The following is a 19568-nucleotide window of genomic DNA, read 5'->3' on the forward strand; positions in this document are numbered from 1 at the left end:
GTGCCTGCCCACCTCTCCCAGCCCGTTACCTTCCTGTGGCCTTTAGAAAAGGATGTCTTGGATATCCCCATTCCTGTGTTCTTTCTGCTCCTGCAACTCTTTATTCCCAGCTCTGAAGATGCAAGGAGAGACAGCCAGCAGCATTGTCAGGAGGCTTTCCCCACTAAACCTTCCCTTCGATGGATCTGCCTCCAGAGATTACCCTCTCCCCTCTAAGCTTATTTTGGGAGATTTTGTTTTTGCCCTGCTGGCTCCTGCAGATATCCCAGACCTCCTCTGAAAGATTCAGATCATGTGCAGAGGGGCAGATTGATGTGAAGAGGGCCCAGCTCAGTGCTGGTGAGACCCAGGCAGAGTCTTCTCCAAGGTCCATTTTGAGCAGAGCTGCAAGAGCATTTTTGGTTTTGTTTCTGGGTTTTTGTTGTTGTTGTTTGTTGGTTGGGTTTTTTTATTTTTTTGGAGTAAATTCCAAGATACCTTTTGCTCATGCTCTTCCTTGTGCAATACCTGGGGATGTGTCTTGATGGGAGATGTGCCTGTGCACTGCAGTACACCCTTGTTTTTGCCACGTACTGCCATCTCTGGCATACTGATTTTCCTGCGGAAAAGGATGGAATGAAAGTCCAAATAGAATAGAGAAGCTGGAGAAGAGACTTCTTGGCCCCAGCTGACAAACCCTCTCTGCTCCCAGCAGTAAGATTTGATGTCCATTCCTGTCCTGCCCCGTATCAGGGGTAACCCCTGAAAACCCCATTGTTAGAAACAGTTGGAGTTCTGGACTCATTCTTCTCTCCTTCCACCTCAAATTCTGTTTTTCTGATGCCAAACCCCCTCTCGTTTCCCCAGCAGGACCAACCTCTGCATTTCCTTCCTTCTTTCATGTTTTCTCCTCCTGTTTTTTCCCCTATTATCCTCGTTTGTGGGGCTTCTTTTGTCCCCACGGTTGGAACACCTTTTCTGAGAGTAGAACTCGTGAACAAAGCCACTGTAATTAGCAAAACTTCTTCAGACTTGCATGAGTGCCTTCCACACCCACCCAAAGCCCTCGCCAGCAGAACTTGCACCTTGCAGAGCAGAGCTTGCAGTGGCACAGGACATCCTGTTGAAATGCTGAATTCTTCTCTGCCTTGAAGCGCTCTCGGTTTCAGAGAGTTGAGGATGTCTCCAGGTGTGCTGCACCCTTTGCAGGATGTCTGTGGATGGCCTCCTGCTTTTCCTCCTCGCTCTGCTGGACTGTGTGCTGACTGTCTCCTCTCCTTTGTCCTTGCAGGGCGTACATGAGCGTGAAGGAGCTGAAGGAGGCTCTGCAGCTGAACAGCACCCATTTCCTCAATGTTTACTTTGCCAGTTCGGTGAGGGAAGAGCTGGCTGGTGCTGCCACTTGGCCGTGGGATAAAGAGGCCCTTAGTCACCTGGGTAAGTGAGTTAGCCCAGTCACGGCATCTCAGAATTACTGGTTTTCCTCTCTCTTCCTTGACTTGGCAAAAAGAGGCGGATGTGCTGTGCCTCAGCGTTGGGGATGGTTGATATGAAGGTCATGATAACAGGGTTTGGGTGTTCCAACAGCTGCTGCAGTAAGGAAGAGAGCTGCCTGCTCCCCGAGTCCGTGTGGGTGAGAGGGTGAGGTTACACACTGGCAAGGGACTTCAGCATCGTTATGAGAAACTTCTGGTGGTGAAGGCGGTGAGGCAGTGGGATTACAGGTTTACCATGAGTGCCGGCTCTGGAGAGGGCTCCAGACTTACATTTGGTTTCTCCTGGATCTTCCAGGTCTATCTTTTAGGATTCTGGAGACAGTGAACTTCACTCTGCAGCTCGTAATAGCAAACAGACATAAACCAGGAGTGTCAGTGTTTTCAGAGCTGAGATGGCAGATTTCAGCAACCCCAGCGCTGCCCAGGCAGCAGCCAGAACCAGCCACTTCCGAATCCAGCTGCAAGTGTGAGGATAGCTATCAAATTTTACCATGTTTTTATAACTTGGCCTACTACCTGCTGGAGGCAAGTCCTCGTAGGCTGCAAAACAGCCCAAATGGCGACTGGTTCCCTAGAATGAGGTTGTTTTGTGCGTTTTCTGCTATTTCTGTTGTTTCTCTTTTTCTTGCCCCTTCCTACCACCTCTTCAGTGTCGGGGTTTTCTGGCAAAGCCCTTTACACTTTGCAGTCAAAATGTCTAAAGTGTTTCTCAATAAGTAACTGGAAATAATTACTCCTGACACCTGCACAGCAGACCTAGACCTTCTGCTTTTACAAGTGCGTGATGTTCAACCCTTAAAAGTTTTACACTGCTGTTAAAGACCTGTTTTAAAGTTCCTTTTTGCCAGTTTCCCTCCCTCAATGGGTTTCAGGGCTGTTTTTTCAATAGCATGTGGCTACAGCTGCTTGTTGAGGAAGGCAAATCTCCATGAAATTTATTCTTCCAGCTTCCAGAAATCACTTCCAAGGCTCAGCTTGACAATCATCTGACTGCAGCAAGTGCTTCAGCCACACACGTTCTCCTCAGACCCCTTCCAATGGCTTGCAAGCAGTTGTACAGAGGGGTAATTGGGGTGACTGGTCTCATCAAAAGCTTGCATTTAGCTGCAGTCTCTGCGCTCGTGTCCAGCCAGGGACACGAGAAATGGCACCATCTGGAAATGTTGGATCAGGGTTTTAGCGTGGAGGTTGAGGGGAGAAGGGGTGTTGTCTTGACTCTGGTGCCAGAGCTGTGAAGTATGAAGCTGGATCCCAACTTCTTTAAGGCTCTGGCACGGACTGAAGACTTCAGCTCAAGACTGTCCTTGGTTTTAGATTTAATGAGCTCGGGAGGGCGGGTGGCAGACTCTGTTCTCTGTAAACAGTGAGCTCCACCACATCATCACTTGCTTTGTACCATGCACAATGTATATTATTGTCCCACACAGAAGAAACCTAGGACTGAGGAGGCCATGCATATGTGGCTTTTGACAAAAACTCTCACAAGAGGCTGCTGGAGAATCTGAGTAGATGTGGAAGTAAAGTGGTGAATAAAGAGAAAGGAAAACCTTGGGAGGAGTTAATGGCAGTTTGAGAAAAATTGCTGAGCTTAGGGACCTAACTGTGGCCACGGGTGGAGACAGGTCTATACACAAGAGAGGGGTCTGTCTCCAAAAAGACAGACTCCTTTCCTTGTGCTAGATCTTGCTAATCTCCTGTCTACCCTGACCTTAAAATGTGAGGGTCAGCATGCAAGACCTGCACCCCTCATGCTACTGTCTGCTCCCGTGGAGCAGAAATGCCATGCTGAACTTCTCTGAGAAGCCAAACTGCCTCTTGTCCCCAGAGAGGCTTGGTCAGATTTTGCTCTGTTTGTTTCTCTGAACTGGACTTTCTTAGATGTTTTCAGCAGAAGCATCGTGAGACTTTTTCTCCTCCAACTGCCTTCCCTTCATCTATTTTAATACTTTGCCTCAGCCCAAAAATCACTAGGTTTTCTTGCTCTCCATCAGTCCTTCTCCAGTTGTTGTTTAATCTGCCCATCTGGATTTTGATCTTCTTATAAACCATTTTTTCATGATCTTTGAGTGTGTTTCTCAAGAGGGTCCTCTTCACCTTCCTGCTGGTGTCATCACCTCCTGGAAGTCTTCAGTGAACTTTGTTTTTCATCCCCTTCTCTTCAAAATGCTCCTTTGGGGCTACCAGAAATTACACAACTGTTCGTGTGCTGGTTACTTACAGTTCTATTGCTCTTCTCCAGACTTTTTTCCTGAGTAAATTTAATTTTGAGGCAGCCTTTCTGAAGGCTTAGGGAGAGTTTACCAATAATACAGCCAACAGCAACTACTTTCAATGAAGCATAAAAGGTAATTACTGGCTTGGAGAGGGCTGAAGTGGTCTATGAAATTTCTATAGAGTGTGTTTCAGCTGCTGTGGAGCTCCCAGACAGAGACAACTTGCTGCCAGACAGCAGCAGAGGTAGAAGGGCTCAGGTCTGTTTGCACCACTCCCTGTGACTATACTGTCTGTTTCAGTCTTTCCACCGTAATCACAGTGAGTTCCTCGCAAATTCAGATTTCTTGGAGTCTGGCATGAGTTTTCTGAGAACTTAGAAGTAAATCTTTTTAACTACAAAGCAGAAGGAGTCAAGGAACTTCCTTAAAAAAAAAAAAAACCAAACCAACAAAACCTTAGCTTTCTGTGATGGAAAGCCTTGTTCAAAAAACCCAGCAATGTAATAATGCAGATGCTTTAAACTTCATGTGTAGCTGCATGTGAACTGCATAAACATGGTCGAAAGGCAAGGGAATTGTGAACATTTGATGTTATAAATACCTTCTGTAGTTATATAAGCTGAGGCCAGCTCATATATCTGGCAGAGGTCAGTGGATCCTGAAGGAGGGCCAGCCCTTCCACCCGAGGTACCTTAGGCGATGGCCATCTTCCTGTCTGACTAACTGTCATGGGTTTGTTCCATTAATTGCTGTGACTCAGTGCTTGGGGCAGACTGGCCCTGCAGTGCAGGTTCAGCTTTGTGCCTCACTGTTTAAAGCTCCTGCAGTCACTTGAGGATGTCCTCTGGGACAGCCCTGACCTAGGAATGGCTTGGCTCCTTTGGGAGTCCTTCAGCACTGCCATTGATCCTGGCTGGTAGCAGAGAACATCCTGGGAGCAGGAGCTTCCAGGGCTGTGTGAGTAAAGGAGGAGCACGCTCTACACCAGCGCGGATCATTGGCTGTACTGGTGGGCTGGGAATCTCCTGTTGCGTGTTCAGAGTGGAGGCTTGCCCTTGGGGACGTGAGCAGGTCGTGCAGCTGGCAGGTCTGGCCTGGAGGGACAAGGTGTTGTGGGGCCAGACCTGAAGCTTTCCAGATGCCCGGACTTGGCTGGGTGAGCAAGTCCAAAGAAGTCTCTGGTTCACCTGCCTCAGAGTGCTGGACCCCCTTGATACCACAGGGACATGGAAGTTTTTAGCTTTGTTGTGTAAATGCTGACCTTGTGAACCTCCTTGAGCCGGTTCTCAGGCACTGGAGGCCCAATTTAACCCTTCTCCCAGGGCAGGAGGAGGCAGAGGTGAGAAGGGAATGCCTGATCTGCAGTGGAGAGAGAGGGGAGGGTGGTCCTGTTGGGATGTTGTGAACAATTCCACATCTTGCCTTCACAGCCAGGATCCTGCAGAGGGGAAGTAGAACTTCCTGGTCTGAAGCTGGGAGCCCTCCCAACTCATCAGGGAGCAGTGGGGACAGGGAATGAAGGGATAGGGACGTTCTGGAAGGCAGAGTTCTCAGGCTGTTTCTAATTCTGCGGTTTAATTAGCTGTTAAAATGAGTACTAAAAATATGGTCGTCCTTGTGGAGTGTGGGGGAGGAATGGGACAGGGGAAGCCAGCAGAGAGGAGGGGAGGAGACAGGGTACCCCGGCCTTGGCACCCCTCTCTTGTGACAGTTTTCTGCCTCCCTGTACTGGAATCCCATTTATTCACCACATGGGAAGAGCGCGGGGTTTCCGCAGGGAGGAGGGCTGGGCTGCTTGGTCCCAGGGCCCCCTGCGCCCTGGTGCTCAGCCCCTTTCCCTGTGGTTACTGCTGCAGGATGCGTGTGGGGCTTTCACGTCTCATTTACTTGTTTCTGAACTCTATTTTCTTTCTGTGTGTGCATTCCTCCTTTCAGACCTTTGGGCAGGCAGCCCCCCTGCCTTGCTCAGGCTTGGGTTTGGCTGTAGAGATGCCTTTTCTTTATTTTCTCTCTTCTCTCATGCCCTGTTTTGATTGAAATGAGAAGCAGGGCTCTTTTTTTTATGTGCCCACTGGGTTTCCCATCAATGGGATGCCCTTTGCTATCTACAGCATTTACCAGGGTGGTAACTGAGAGGGCGATGGCTTCCAGAGACCTGAGAGTTGACAGCACAGAACGTGGAGGTCCCCAAAAGGATTTTTCAACCTCTGTACCTTCTTGTGACCTATCTCCAGGCAACTAAAGGGTCAAGAGCTGATTGATGGGATGCAAAGTCCTCTGCTCTGTTGTCTCACAACTAGGAAGAAAGGGAATTGCAGCTACTTTGTGACCCATCCTTTGCCTCAAGCCCTGGACAGAAGATCCACGCTGTGGGAAGGAAGAGCAATAAACATGAATTTTGAGCTAAGAAACGGTGCCACTTGACAGGTCAGTGGTGCCTCTCAGCCCTTCCATGGGCCACACACGCAGGATGTTCCATAGAAGACGCCACCCTTATTTCTTCACCCCTTGTTGGAAGGGCTTGGGAGAGAACTGCTCAGGGCATCTCTGAAGGTCCCTTTCCAGCCCCCAGCTCAGTGTTCACCCAGCATGGCTCCCCCATAGGAGTCCCAGACCTGCTGGTGCCTTGCCAGAGACACTGCGATCTGAAGAAAACGCTCTCTTGGAAGGAATGCCCCATCCTCGAGGACATGAGGTAGTCGGTAGCGCACGGAGCTGATCCAGGAGCAGATTTCAAGCAGTCTGTGTGGCTGGAGACAGGATCACGCTGTGGCCACCTGCCAGCTCCAACTTTGCTGGCAGGGCAGTGCTCATCAGCAGAGATGCAGTAGCACAGGCTCTGCCGTGAGGAAGCTGGCACAGTAAATCCTCCAGGGCCCTGCAAAGGAGAAGGGAGCAAGCTGTGCCGGAGCCAACTATTCACCACGCTGCCATCCAAGCTGTCTGGGTTAAAAGCGGTTGTGTAAAAACAGCCTCCGGAGACATGGAGGAGTTGCCTGGAGTCAGCCTGGGCACACTCTGGGGTCTGCTTTTAGCACCCCTGTCTTGTTACTCCCCAGCCCTTGCTCCTCCACTCTAAAGCAGCATGGAAAAGTGGATGGAGCATGAAAATGGGAAGAGAAAAAGGGGGGGAAGTGGCCAGTGAAAAACCTCAAAACAGGGAGAAAAATGCGGAGATTCCAAAGAGATTTTAATCTGGACAAAAAAGAAAGGAGGCAAATAAAAGGAGGCCAGTGAAGCCAATTGTTTTGTTCTTGAGCACCTTCTGTGGACAGTTTCCTAGCAGGTGTGGTACAGAGCTGTCAGGACAGGGTGTTCATCCCGGATCAGGAGCTGGAGATGCTGGCAGTGAGCAAAGGGAAGGCTCTGTTCCACCTGGCTTTTGTCAGTATCCTTGATCCTTATTCTTCCCATCACAGACGGGCTCACAGGAAAGGAAAAGCAACTTGTCCTGCAGCCACAGGTCAGTTTAGGGCAGGATCACCATGGGTCCTGTCCAGCTCCATGCTGTTGCTCTCAGTATGAGGTGGTAGCTCCGGGACAGTTTCTGGGGGACTTGATCTGTGCCTGTGCTCCAGCATCTTTGACAGCTGAACCTGCACCAAACTGGCTTGGGGACGAACTGCCCCTCTGTGTTACCTTGAGTCAGGGGTTGGGGTGCCCCAGTGAAGAGGAGAAGGTTTGTGATGGTTTGTGAGGCTCTTGTTGGGTTCACCTGGTGCACCTTGCTCACATGCAGACCCCTCTGAAGGGGAGGAAGAGATCTTCAGAAGCTGTGTCTTGGGAAATCCCACTCTAAAATACACTGAATTTGGGTCAGGTTTGTGGTAGAAGTTTAGTGGATTTCAACAGCACCTCATGAGACTTTTAGTTTACCCCTCAGAGTCTGGTTTGGAGGTTGAAGCCATAGGTCGTGGGTGATTTCTCAGCAGGGGCCGGGGGCAGTGCACGTGAATCTCCATATGGGTTTGTGCTGAAGCTGGCTTCTGGTTGGCACAGCTGGGTGTGCCGGGACTTTGCTCAGCACCTCATGGTCCTCACCTGCCGTGGGAGCTGGCCTGCCTCAGACACCTGTCTAGGCCAGGGAAGGACTTCTGTCCTCTGGTTCGAAAGATGATCCCTGTAAAGTCACAGCACGGCTCGGTTTGGTGCCCTGGCTCCAAACCTCCTGTGGAGTTGTGTGATCCAAAGCAGACACGGAATTACAGCCATGCAAAAACGATGCAGACGGAAACGGTAGCTGAAATGATTGAAGGTGTTGAGGGCAGAATAACGTAGGAGGGGAAGAAAAACCACCCACGATGTTCCAATCCAAGAGGGCAAAGGAGCCTCTTCCTGTCCTACAAGAAGCTGAATATGCCCATCTTTGGGTCTCCATCTGGCCCCTTGTCTGTGGCCTGGAAGCACAATGAGAGGAGTTTCACCTCTCACAGGTGAGTAATGACAATGTCCACTGTCCCTTTCGTGGAATGATGCTCTTTGTACTTGCAATTCCAGGCGGAGTTGTCCTCAACCCTGCTTACTACGGTATGCCCGGCCACACCAACACCATGATCCACGAGGTGGGACATGTCCTGGGGCTGTACCACGTCTTTAAGGGAGTGAGCGAGCGGGAATCTTGTGACGATCCCTGCAGGGAGACCACTCCATCTATGGAGACCGGAGACCTCTGTGCCGACACTGCCCCCGCCCCAAAGAGTAAACTCTGCCGGGATCCCGACCCCACCAATGACACCTGTGGCCAGACACATTTCACGGGGACGCCCTTCAACAACTACATGAGCTACACAGGTACCGAGTCATCGTTGTTGGGACTCACAAGGGGTCATCTTCCTTAAAGCTTGGGTTTCCCTCCCATCCACCTCTGCCAGTAGTACCTTCCCTCATTCCCTAGCCAACATGGTCCCTCCGGATGTGTTGGGGTGTGGCAGGCAGTGCTTGCAGCAGCTTCTTAACCACTTTCTTCCCTCGGGCTGTTTCTATCCATCCCTCCCTTCTGGCCGGTGGGTCCCTGGACATGCATCAAGGCTGCTCTTGTCTGCGTGTGCCTTTGTTCTCCAGTCCTGAAGCTATTTTTATTCTTGTTGTTGTTGTTAATTATTAACCTCCTGCCCCCTTTTGGCGTGGCTCCCAAAGGCGTGCCGCAGGGGGCTGGTGTTTCTCCTGGGAGGCAGGAGGACGGGGGCCGGAGGAGCGCTTCCCTGCCGGCGCTGGCGCTCCTGCGGCGCGGTGCGGGCGGTGGCACTGCCCAGGTGTCGGCGCTGGCGCCGGGCAGGTGCAGGGGCGCGGAGCTGCTCAGGCAGTGCCATCTTGTGGCTTCGGGGACACACGACACCGCAGAGCCCCGGCAGCACAGCCACCGCCCGCTGGTGCCTCCCAGCCTTCCCTAGAAGAAGTGCCCAGAAACGTCTGGCCAGGAGGGAAGAGTGCGTGTCGCCGTGCCCCGACCCTCAGCCCGGCCTCTCTTCTCCCGCAGACGATGACTGCACCAACAGCTTCACCCCCAACCAGGTGGCCCGGATGCATTGCTACCTGGACCTGGTCTACCAGCGCTGGGGCCACAGCAAGAAGCCGGCGCCCATCCCGATGCCTCCCATGGTCACGGGGCAGACACAGGACTCCCTCAGCATCTACTGGCTGCCTCCCATCAGCGGTGTCCTCCACGAGAGGTGAGGCTGCTGTGCTTGCCGTGCGCTTGGGCTTGCACGGGAGCCTGCTAGAAGGGACGAGGGGTCTCTGTGGCGTGGACCCCCAATCCCCTTCCCACCCTGGTCGTGTCCAGCAGAGCCCTCAGGCACAGGAGCCAGGCTGCTGCGATGGCCCCCCGGCAGATGGGCTCTCCTGCAAGCTTCCTGCTGTCGGGGTGCCGGGAGGGGAAGCCAAAGAGCATCAGGAGGCAAAGCCAGCTCTTAAACCCCAGAGTGCAATCAGGGAATGAAAAATGAGCTTAATTTAGCACTTATTGTATAAAGTAGCTATTTACCAGGAGGAAATGCAGCCCTGTGGTTAAGGCAGGGAGCTCGAACCACAAGAGCTGGGTTTCGTTCCCAGCGCTGTCACGGACTCGCAGAGCAGCTAACTGGGGGTAAGTCAGGAAACTTTTCAAGCCGGAGAAATGATGCCAAGGAGCCAGAGTTGTTTGGCTGGTGAGCAGTGCATGGCCACGGGTGTTGGGAGGCTGGCTGTCTTCTCCCCCTTAAAAGGGAGCCACCAAGACCTGGATACACCCACCAGTGTCTCTGTTCAGCAGCCCCTCTTACTAAAATATTTCAGTTTCCGCCAGGTTTTAGGTGGTGAGACTTTATATATATATATATACACATATATATATATGTATTTTTGCTTATGGGATCATAAGCACATACATAAAGAGCTTTTGAACTTATTTTGAAGCTGCTTCATAAAGTTGTCTTTTGTAATTAAAAGGAAAATGCTGTTTGAAGGCAGCTGGGGCATTTTTGGGTCGGTGTTTGCTGACTTTTCAAAGGACGGGTGCTCTCTGCAATGGGCTTTTTGCTCAGGAGTAACAAGAGCACGTGCAAGAGTCACCCCACAGACAGGAGAGGCTCTGAGGGCTGGCAAGCCTTGAGTCATCCAAATAAGCTGCTTTGTTGGGGGATGAAGTGATTTGGGAGCAGGAAACCATGGGTCTGTAAGGGGAGGCACTTTTGAGCCGTCCCAAGTTGTCACTCTTAACTGGTTCAGGAGCTGATCCATTGTGGGAGTCCTGCGTCCCCTGAGATGAACTGGTCAAGGAAAGTGGCTGAGGCTGGCCCTGATAATAGAAAGGGGCCTTTATCTTTTTTGGAGAGCACAGGAATTGACATTGTTGTGACTGGTTTGTATTAAAATAATGCGGGAAGCCAAAACCTGACTCTGGGTTTAGCAGAGAGAGCCTTAATTGCACCCACTCTAGTCCAGAGGCATTGCCCTGGGAAGTGTGGGGTCTGTTCGCTCTGACTGGCGGGGAGGGGACAGGTTTTTCATTCAAGACTACCCAGAGAGCATGGAGAAGAGGAGAGGTGAAATCCAGCCTGTCCCAGGGCCACCCTTATTTCCCTGTCTCTGAAGAAGCTTTATTGCAGCCAGGGAGTTTCTGAGGCCTTAGCTCTGCTGTTCCACCGTGCTGCCTGACGGCACCTGGACAGGCGTGGGTGGAAGGTTTGACATGGCAGTGTCTGTGCTCTGTCAGCAGGGAGCAGGACACGCTCTGTGACAGCTGTGCCGAGGATGGCACCTTCCGCCAGTACGTGCACGAGGCCTCTTCCCCGCGGGTCTGCGACTCCTCTGGCTACTGGACCCCAGAAGAAGCAGAAGGTAAAATGTCTCCTCTCTTTTGCTGTCTGTGAATCCCCAGACAGAATCTTGCTGGTACAAGAAAACAATTTTTTTTTTTTTTTTTTTCTTTTAGAGAATCAGTTGTCTTCCCTTTGCAGGGGTTCTGTAGTGCAGGAAGGACTTCTTGGTGCCCAGGAGAAACCTGGTAATTAATGGCCAGCTGGCTTTGGACAAACCAACTGGCACGCCAATATTAACCCAAATCATTGTTCAGACAGGTGTTGTTGAGAGATACTGACCAAAGGGAGGAGGAGCATGTAACTGAAATCGAGCTTAAAATACAGATTGTGGGACCTCAGGGACACTCGCAGACTTTAATGTAGTCTTGTCCAAAGAGAGCAAGAGGAGCTCTGGGCTGAGTCTGTGCCAAGCCCTGGGCAGCCCATTCCTCCCCAGCAAGGCGAACAGCAGCCGGGCATTACAGCTTCTCTTGTGCCGAGACCCAGATGTTGGTTTAGAGACCCACCTTGTGGGCACGCTGGTGACTTTCAGGGTCACACAGCTGCCATAGGAGCTGCTGGGCTTTTCTTGCTGCCTCAGCTCCTCCAAGAGCAGGGCAGAGGAGGCAGGAGACCAGGGGAGCTGATCCTGGGAGCTGTGTGAGGTGCAGCTGCTGCTGCTAAAAAAAAACCACGCAGAGCCGGAGGACATGGTTCTGTGTGTCTGTAGTTATCACAAGTGCTTGTTTGCTCTGATAAAAAGAGAGAGTTTGTGGGTTTCAGAAACTTTTTAGACTTGTGTTAAATGGGTGAAGGCTTTGAATTGGTGCTGGGCCCTAAGAAATGCTTCCAGTGGCTAATGAAGACAAGGGTATTTCTACTACAGAATGATAAATTCCAGTGATCCTTTCTGGGTCTGAAAGGCCAGCACTCCATTTCTCTTGCTGAGTGCTAATCCACCGTCAGGGGAGGCAGGCTGGGGCTCTGAGGTTAGCCTGGGCACTGCTCTGGAGACTCTTCTGGAAAATCAGCCTTCCAGACCTGCTTCCCTGCTTTGGACCTGGTCCCTTCCTGATTATGTTCTGGCATGTGCTTGTGCAAAGCTTCAGTCTCTGCTCTGCTTGGAGCATTCAGGTGCCCTTGGCAAAATTTCTGCACCTGTGGGACTACAGAGCAAAGCTTCATGCTCCTCAGCTGTGTCCAGGCTGTCCCTGGATCGTGGCACTGTGTCCAGCTGCAATGTGGATACCATTGTTCCCATCTGAGAGGGCTGTGAGACACCAGACCTGCTCAGCCTTGTGTATGTGTGCAAGTACCCAGCAGGTGGGAAACCAGGGGGGATTATTGCTTTCCAGGATGTTAGGGCAGGTGCCACCAGTTTAGGACATGCCTGTAGTGGGTGAAAACCCACACGGGTGTGCAGTTACAGCCTGGAGATGTGTGAGGAAGATCACCCCTGTGGGTCTCCTCTGAAGCCAGCTTGCCCCCTGGTTTTCACCAGCTTCCTGCTTGTCCCAGGTCCTCCCGATGTGGATCAGCCCTGTGAGCCCAGTCTGCAGGCCTGGAGCCCGGAGCTGCACCTGTACGACATGAACATGACGGTGCCGTGCCCCCAGCCGGACGGCTGCATCCTGGAGCTGCGCTTCCTGCACCCCGTCTACCCCGACTCTCTCACCCTCTGGACCACGTACCTCTCCACGGGCTCCCCCAAGGCGCTGTCTGACATTGAAATCCTGACAGAGCAGGGGGAGTCCATCCACCTGGGCCCCCTGGACACCTTCTGTGACGTCCCCTTTACTGTGAAGCTCAATATCCCTAAGAAGATGTCTGGGGTTAAGATCTACACCTTTGACGAGAGGATGGAGATAGACACGGCCCTGCTGAGCTCTGTGCCCCGCAGCTCCCTGTGCTCGGCCTGCCGGCTGATCCAGTACCGGCTGCTCCGTGAGCCCCCGTTTGCAGACGGGTCCCCTGCCACCCCCCTGCAGGCACAGCGCCAGTTTGTTGACACGTGAGTCACCAGGCTGCTCTGTCTTGGGCTGAGGGGGTGTCTGAGCCAGCTTTGATTCCCTCCTCGTGTCTTGTGTCTTGGAACCCCTGGATGGTTTCACCTCTGTTTTGGCTTTCCTCCTGGGAAAATTCCCTGCGCTGGGAATTACTGCATCCAGTGCCATTGAGCAGGCGTGTGGCAGGCCCACCATGCCAGCACAACCCTTGTGCACGAGCCCAGGTTAACTTAGAAGGAGCTCATTAAACCCAGAAACATTTTCCCCATCAATATAACCCGTAAAATTACATTTTCCCCAACAATACAATCAGTAAAACATTTCTCCCATCAATACAACCAGTAAAATGATTACTCAAGCTAATGCTGCTTCTCCCCAGCTAAGACCCTTGGGAAATAAGCAGTGTGTCCTAAAAGACTCTCTTCCCACATGCTCTGCCTCTGGCTGAGTATGAAGACACGTCAGATTGTGATACTGCATGGACACGCACGTGGTATCTATAGCTGTGGCGAGCAAATCTCAGTGTTGCAGATGTTGCTGTTTCCCTCAAGTTCTCTCCCTGTTCCTGCAGGGAAGTCGTGCCTGGGCAGGTGTACCGCTACCAGGTGCAGGTGGTCTCTGGGACAACCTCGGGAGAAGCCTCCCCGCCGCTCGTCCACGTGCATGGAACGCCCTACTGTGGGGACGGCAAGGTGACCACGTAAGTCGAAAAACTCAAGATCTCAGCTGAGCTTCTGTAAGCTGTCAGGTCATCCTGCCCCAGAGGGAAGCGGCAGGTGGTGGGTCCTCCACGCACAGGCACACAGCTGAGGGTGCTGCACTGAATCCCCGCAGCAGACCGAGCTGTAGGGCTTGTGTTTTGTAAGGTGCCACGTGCGCAGGGGATGGAGGTGGTCTTTTCGAGAGGCATGCCCTCCCTGGGGGGTCTGGCCTGAACAGCCTCTGTTCTTGACTTCAGTGCTTGGATTCTGGCCCATCTCAGTGAACTGTTGCAGAGTCTGACCCGAAGGAGCTGCTTTTGGCAGTGGGCAGTGCAGCTTTTCACACAGGGCCCTGCAGGAGTAGGTTCTGCAACAAGTGCAGTCCCACATGGTGAGGTGCCTTTAGAGAGCTGTCCAGTCTCTGCTCAGAGACCCCAAATCGTGGGGGATGCACCACCTCTACGGTGAGAGAGCCCAATGCTTCAGCTGCTCTGCCTGGGAGTTAATTATTTTGTATTCTAGCTTCTTCAGACTTCAACTTCCAGGATACTCATGATCACTTTCATTTGAAACCAGTTTTCTTAGCAGTGTGAGGAAAGGGAGAGGAACCTTCTGTCTCTCCCTTCTACCTCCTTCTCCAGCTCCCACTGAAACCCCAGCCCCATTTCAGAATCTCCTGCCCTCTCCAACACTTGCTTTCTCCAGCAGCACATCTTCCTGATGCTTAGTTCTCTACTTCTTCTATTCTCCCATAGCTCTTGCCTCAGGTCTTAGAGGAAAGTCACAGTACAATCATGTCTGCTCCCAAATGCTGTGATTTTAACCTCCTTTTATCCCCTGGCAAGGTGTTTTCTCTTGTCTATTTAATTCCACGTGTGGCTCTTCCTTTCGAACTGCTTGTGCAGACAAAGAACCAAGACAAGGCTCCTCGCTCATGACTGGGCAGGAGCACGGGGGTGTTGAGTCAAAGGTGCTATTAATACATCTGGCTGTTGCCCTCTTAGGAGCCTGGAGGAGGAATGTGACGATGGGGACTTGCTGGATGGAGATGGGTGTTCCAGGAAGTGTAAAAAGGAAAAAGGCTTCAACTGTGTCGGTGAGTCCAAGCGGGTTGAGACAGGTCCCAATGGATTGACTCCTTTCGAGGTAGGAGTCAGAACTGTACGTAGTTCACCCTGCTCCTTGGAGCAGAGGGCGATGCACCTCATCGCAACAGAGCCTGGATTTGCAGCCGGAGTGATCTACGGATCTTGTCAGGCCCTTGTGGTGGGAAAACCCCAGGCTAAAGAGACTGCAAACCTCCTGTAACAAGGTGTGAGTGCCTGGAGCCTGGTTTGTCAGCAGCTCACCCCCGTTCTCCCTGCAGGGGAGCCAAGCCTGTGCTACGTTCACGACGGGGACGGTGTGTGTGAGCCCTTCGAGAGGACCAGCAGCATCCTGGACTGTGGCCCATACACTCCTGAGGGATACGTGGATCTGTGGGCAGCGAAAGCCTTCGCCTCCCAGCAGGATGCAAAGTCCTGCCCTGCTTCCTTGGTCACTGGAGAGCCTGTTGTGAAGGTGAGTGAAGGCATGGACAAGAACAAACCAAAACCACTCACTTTTCTGGGAAAGTCTGTGCTGGGGAAGGCACAAACAAAACCAGCTCTGGAAGCATTCATTGATTACTACATTCCCGGCCAGGGAGTGAGTGGAGGACCTGGGCGTTTCTCACACTCCTCTTGCATCAGGCCTTGAGTTCAGGAACCGCAGTTCATGGAGAGGTGCTTCATCCTGGCAGGGAGCAGCTCCCTCAGCCGTGCATTTCACTGAGCAGTGACCACCCCATCCCACCAGCCAAACGCTCAACTTGGAGCGTGTGACTTGTCCCACTGTTGGCTTAAAAAAAAATCCCGTAAGTCTAATACCTTATAAGGTCAGGGCCTGAAAGGATGAAATCACGCACACATCAGCGTCTGTACTGTGCTCCCAAGCCCTCTGATCTGGAGCCAAAGAAAAATCAATGGGAGAATTCCCATCTTTCATATGGGCCTTGGAGCAGAGCCTGGAGGGGATTTTGCCTGATCGGTGTTAACGTGGTGTGTATGTTCTTTCCTAGCAGGCTGAAGAAAGGCAAGAAATATGTAAAGAGATCATATTTAGCCCTTTACACGTGTGTTTCTACTGACTTGATATGAGGAACAATCTTCTTGAGACCTGCAGCATGATTAAACTGTGCAGATATACATGTCTAATGAGGTGCCTTGGGTTCAGGTGTCTGCTCCTTGACAGTGACACCTGTATCTCCCAGGTTTTGTCTGCCAGGCCTGTGGAGCTGTCTGGGGTGCCACAGAGCATTGAATGGAACAATTCATAGCACAAGAGTGTTATTCAGGCAAATGAATTGTTCCTTTGTATCTCATGAGCCCAGCCAAAATCAGGATGCCCTGGTCTCACTACCAGCTCACAGCTTGGCTCACTGTTTGCTACTCAGCCCCGCAGGCACCACGAGATGCTTGAACAATGCATTTACAGCACTCCAAAAATGCTAAAGGCCTTCTGTGCACATGTGTGGGCAGTGAGATGTCACTTAGGAAGCCACATCCTAACTTGTGTGGGCAGTGAGATGTCACTTAGGAAGCCACATCCTAGCTGTCTTCATGCTAGGAGCCACCTTGGGGTCCTTCTCAACATTTGTTGAATCTTCCTTGAGGTTTTGTAGGTGCTGTTTTTCTCTCCTTCCCTTGCAGCCTTCTGGGTTGACATAAATCTCTTCTTCCAGGTGTGTAAATCCCGCCTCCATGAGGTGCCAAAGGACCTTTTGCAGGCTGCTTGGTTTCCCTGTGCTCCCAGCCCAGAGAATGCTCAGGACCCGAATGAGAAGATGCTCTTGGGTGATGAGGGGGTTTGGCTCAAGGTAAGTGAGGGCATGTGGTCAGGCACAAAGGATTTGTTTGTCTTTACCCAGCACTGGTGACAAAACCCATCCTTTTCTGTCGCATAGGAGCTAGAGCAACTTTTAAAACTACTCATATAGTGCTTCATGTCCTACTGAACTCCTTGCAAACCCCTAAATCCTGTGTCTGGATCTTACACAGATGCCCCATTCCCACTGTGAACAGCAAACCCATCCTAGGGCAGATTGCAAGAAGGACTGCATGAAACCAAAACACCACAGAAATGCCTCGAGGCTGAGAAACAACTTGCTCCTGACCTTCCCTCGCAGTCAAGCTGTGCTTTAACACCCACCAAGGGTAGGCACAGGCTGTGTTTGAAGTCCTAGTTGCCTTTGGGTCCCCATGGCTGGGAAGAGCAGCAGAGGGCAGCTGGATGCCCTCTGCCATCCTGAGGGGTCCTGAGCACCCCAAGCCCACAGCAATCAGCTGTGGCACACAGGTCCTTCTGCTGACTCCAGACCAGAGGTGGCACTTCTATGCCCCAAGAGGCTGGTCCTACAGCCCAGCAGGGGCTCAGGGGGCTGCCCTTGGGAGGGTCAAACCCCTCTGTCCCAGCAGGTAGCGGAGAGGGACAGAGGAGAGCTGAGGGCTAGGCCACTGGGATTTTTACAGTGTTGGGTTTCTGACCACAGGCACAGTTTAGAGGTTTTGTGGCTGCTGCCTCGTGTTGCTGGAAAGCCAGGCTCTGGTATGCTGCTCCCTCTGTGCTCCAAGGGGCAGCTTCCCTGTTTAGTTCAAGGTTCTCTGGAGAAGGCCTCTTTCCCAAGATGCTCAGACAGCTCGGTGAATCATCAAACCAGAGTCGATATAAACACGGGTATTGCTCTGAGGTCCTCTGTCTCTCCAAAGCAACTTTCTTTAACCTTCTTGCAATTTTCCCTCTCTTCCTCATCTGTGTGCTCACAACCCACTTTCCGGCTGCAGTCTCTGGCCATGACAAACGTGCCTCCTTCCTTCCTTCCTTTGCTAAGGAGAAAGCAGTAATCCTCCCCCTCTGCCTTACCTAGATGAAAGCTGGCTTTCCACTTCTCAGCAGGGGTTAAACATGTTACAGTTTTATTGGAGCTTGTGGTCAGTTCTCTTCCTCTGTGGATGTTTATACTAAAGACTTTCATTACTGGTTCTCCGTGCTCTCTCTAGGAGTGCTATTATTTTCCACCCATAAAATTATTTATGGACTAGTAATAAATATGCCTTTCTTTCTTTTTTTTTTTTTTTTTTTTTTTTATTTAAGAGTTGGCCTGATTGGTAACATATTGGGTTAGGAAAGAGAGCTTTTTGTTGACAATTTGCCTAGCACAGCTGCCTGCCTGGACAGGAATGGTGCTGTTGATGCACATGTGTACCCACGTGCAGGGCGTGTTTGGTGCCTGCCAACTGCCAGGGCCATCTTACAGCTGTTGCACCTGTGTCACCCGGGCTAGAGCTGCAACACAAAACTCATCAGATGGCAGGAATCGTTTCTGAAGAGGTGGCACCAACGAACAAGGGAAAGGCTGGCTCAAAGGATCGTGGAACGGTTAGGGTTGGAAAGGAGCTCAAATGCCCTCTAGCTCAAACCCCACTGCCATGAGCAGAGGCACCTTCCACTAGACCAGGTTGCTCAGAGCTCCATCAGACCTTGAGCGTTTCCAGGGACCCACAGCCGCTCTGGAAAAGCGGTGCTGGTGTTTTACCACGCTCGCTGTCGTGCCGTGATTAGGTCGGGGGCCAGAGGTGTGTGTGTGTCTGTGCCACCGAACAGAGCATCTGCTGTGCCCCTCGGGTCTGTCTGCACGTGGGAATCGTTACTATCTGCAGATCTCCAGCCATGCTTTGTTCTCAGTTTTTTAATACATCTGACGAGAAAAGACATCATAATCACATGTAAGCAAGTCAGGGTGTGTAATGCAGGAAATTGAATAGGAAAGGGGGAGAGGGAGGGAGGGAGAAAAATTAAGAAGATAGCCTGCTGTGGCCAAGCACATAATATGTATTGAAAAGGATTGGGATGTTAATCAAGTTAGCTGCTGTTGGCCTAACTTGGGGCCAGCGTCTTTCGGCCTCATGCAGATGTACTGTAGAAAGGGAAGGACTGAACTCTCCACCCTGAGATGTAGTCCTGGGAAAGCCTCACCTGACTTCTCTAACTACCTCTCCTCCCCTGAGGGACCACGCTTGGAGGCTGGGTTAAAATCAGCCAGGTCCTTGGGGCATCACAGCTGTAGCTCTGTCTTGGGGGGTGCTCCTTGTCTGTGAGCACTGCTGGCTCTTCTCTCTTTCTTCTCCTCCCTTCTTGCTTTCCCATTTCTTTTCCTTCTTCCCCCACTTACCTCACCAAGGGAGACAGGGGGGTATACCAAATAAAAATGTGTGAGCCCTCTGGTCCACTCCTTGCAGTCAGGTCAGTCCTGTAAGTGAGCGAGCCCTGGCTAAGGGAGCGAGGAGACAGCAGTGGGGCCTCTCTCGCAGGGCTTTTGCTGCTGAGCACCTCCCTGCAGGGTGGGACCCCTGGGCTGGAGCCCAAGGTTTTCTCCTGTTCCCATGTGTGAACAATGCCTGACGTGGCACAAACCACCCTGAGGCTAGGCTGCCATCACAGATTGCGTGGTTGTCCCCTCCATTCCCACAGTCTGCTCCTTGGGCTGTGCCTGGCTGGCCAGGACTTGTCTTCTTTCCAAATACACCTTTGCCTCGAATTTCTGGGCTTCCTTCACGCCAGCACTCGACAAAAACGTGGTGTTGGGCAGATCTTGATCAAAACACATCTCGGCACTGGGGGGAAGGGAGGGTACCAGGGTGGGGGAGAAAAACATTTCTGTCTTCTCACTTCCAAAGAACATCTGCTCTGCCATGACTGATACCATGAGAGTCCCAGCTACTTCCAGCTGCCTTCAGGGTTGTAGACAAGTGGCAAGTTGCTGGCTCTCCCAGCAGGCAGGGCTTCTTCCCACAAACCTTTCCACGTGTTGGCTGGTGGA

The 19568-nt window shown here is 51.8% G+C and overlaps 1 protein-coding gene across 1 annotated transcript in view; it reads left to right on the forward strand.

The window, feature by feature from the left end:
* PAPPA2 (pappalysin 2) overlaps positions 1 to 19568 on the forward strand; it is a 96124-nt gene that overhangs the window by 35489 nt on the left and 41067 nt on the right. The window contains exons 4-12 of the mRNA XM_017737395.1: positions 1271 to 1416; positions 8186 to 8479; positions 9165 to 9357; positions 10881 to 11005; positions 12484 to 12976; positions 13543 to 13671; positions 14677 to 14768; positions 15039 to 15232; positions 16434 to 16568. Of these exons, the coding sequence (XP_017592884.1) occupies positions 1271 to 1416; positions 8186 to 8479; positions 9165 to 9357; positions 10881 to 11005; positions 12484 to 12976; positions 13543 to 13671; positions 14677 to 14768; positions 15039 to 15232; positions 16434 to 16568 (1801 nt within the window). The remainder of the gene's footprint in view (positions 1 to 1270; positions 1417 to 8185; positions 8480 to 9164; positions 9358 to 10880; positions 11006 to 12483; positions 12977 to 13542; positions 13672 to 14676; positions 14769 to 15038; positions 15233 to 16433; positions 16569 to 19568) is intronic.

Source organism: Corvus brachyrhynchos, unplaced genomic scaffold, assembly GCF_000691975.1.
Source record: "Corvus brachyrhynchos isolate BGI_N302 unplaced genomic scaffold, ASM69197v1 scaffold466, whole genome shotgun sequence".
NCBI classification, from domain to species: domain Eukaryota; kingdom Metazoa; phylum Chordata; class Aves; order Passeriformes; family Corvidae; genus Corvus; species Corvus brachyrhynchos.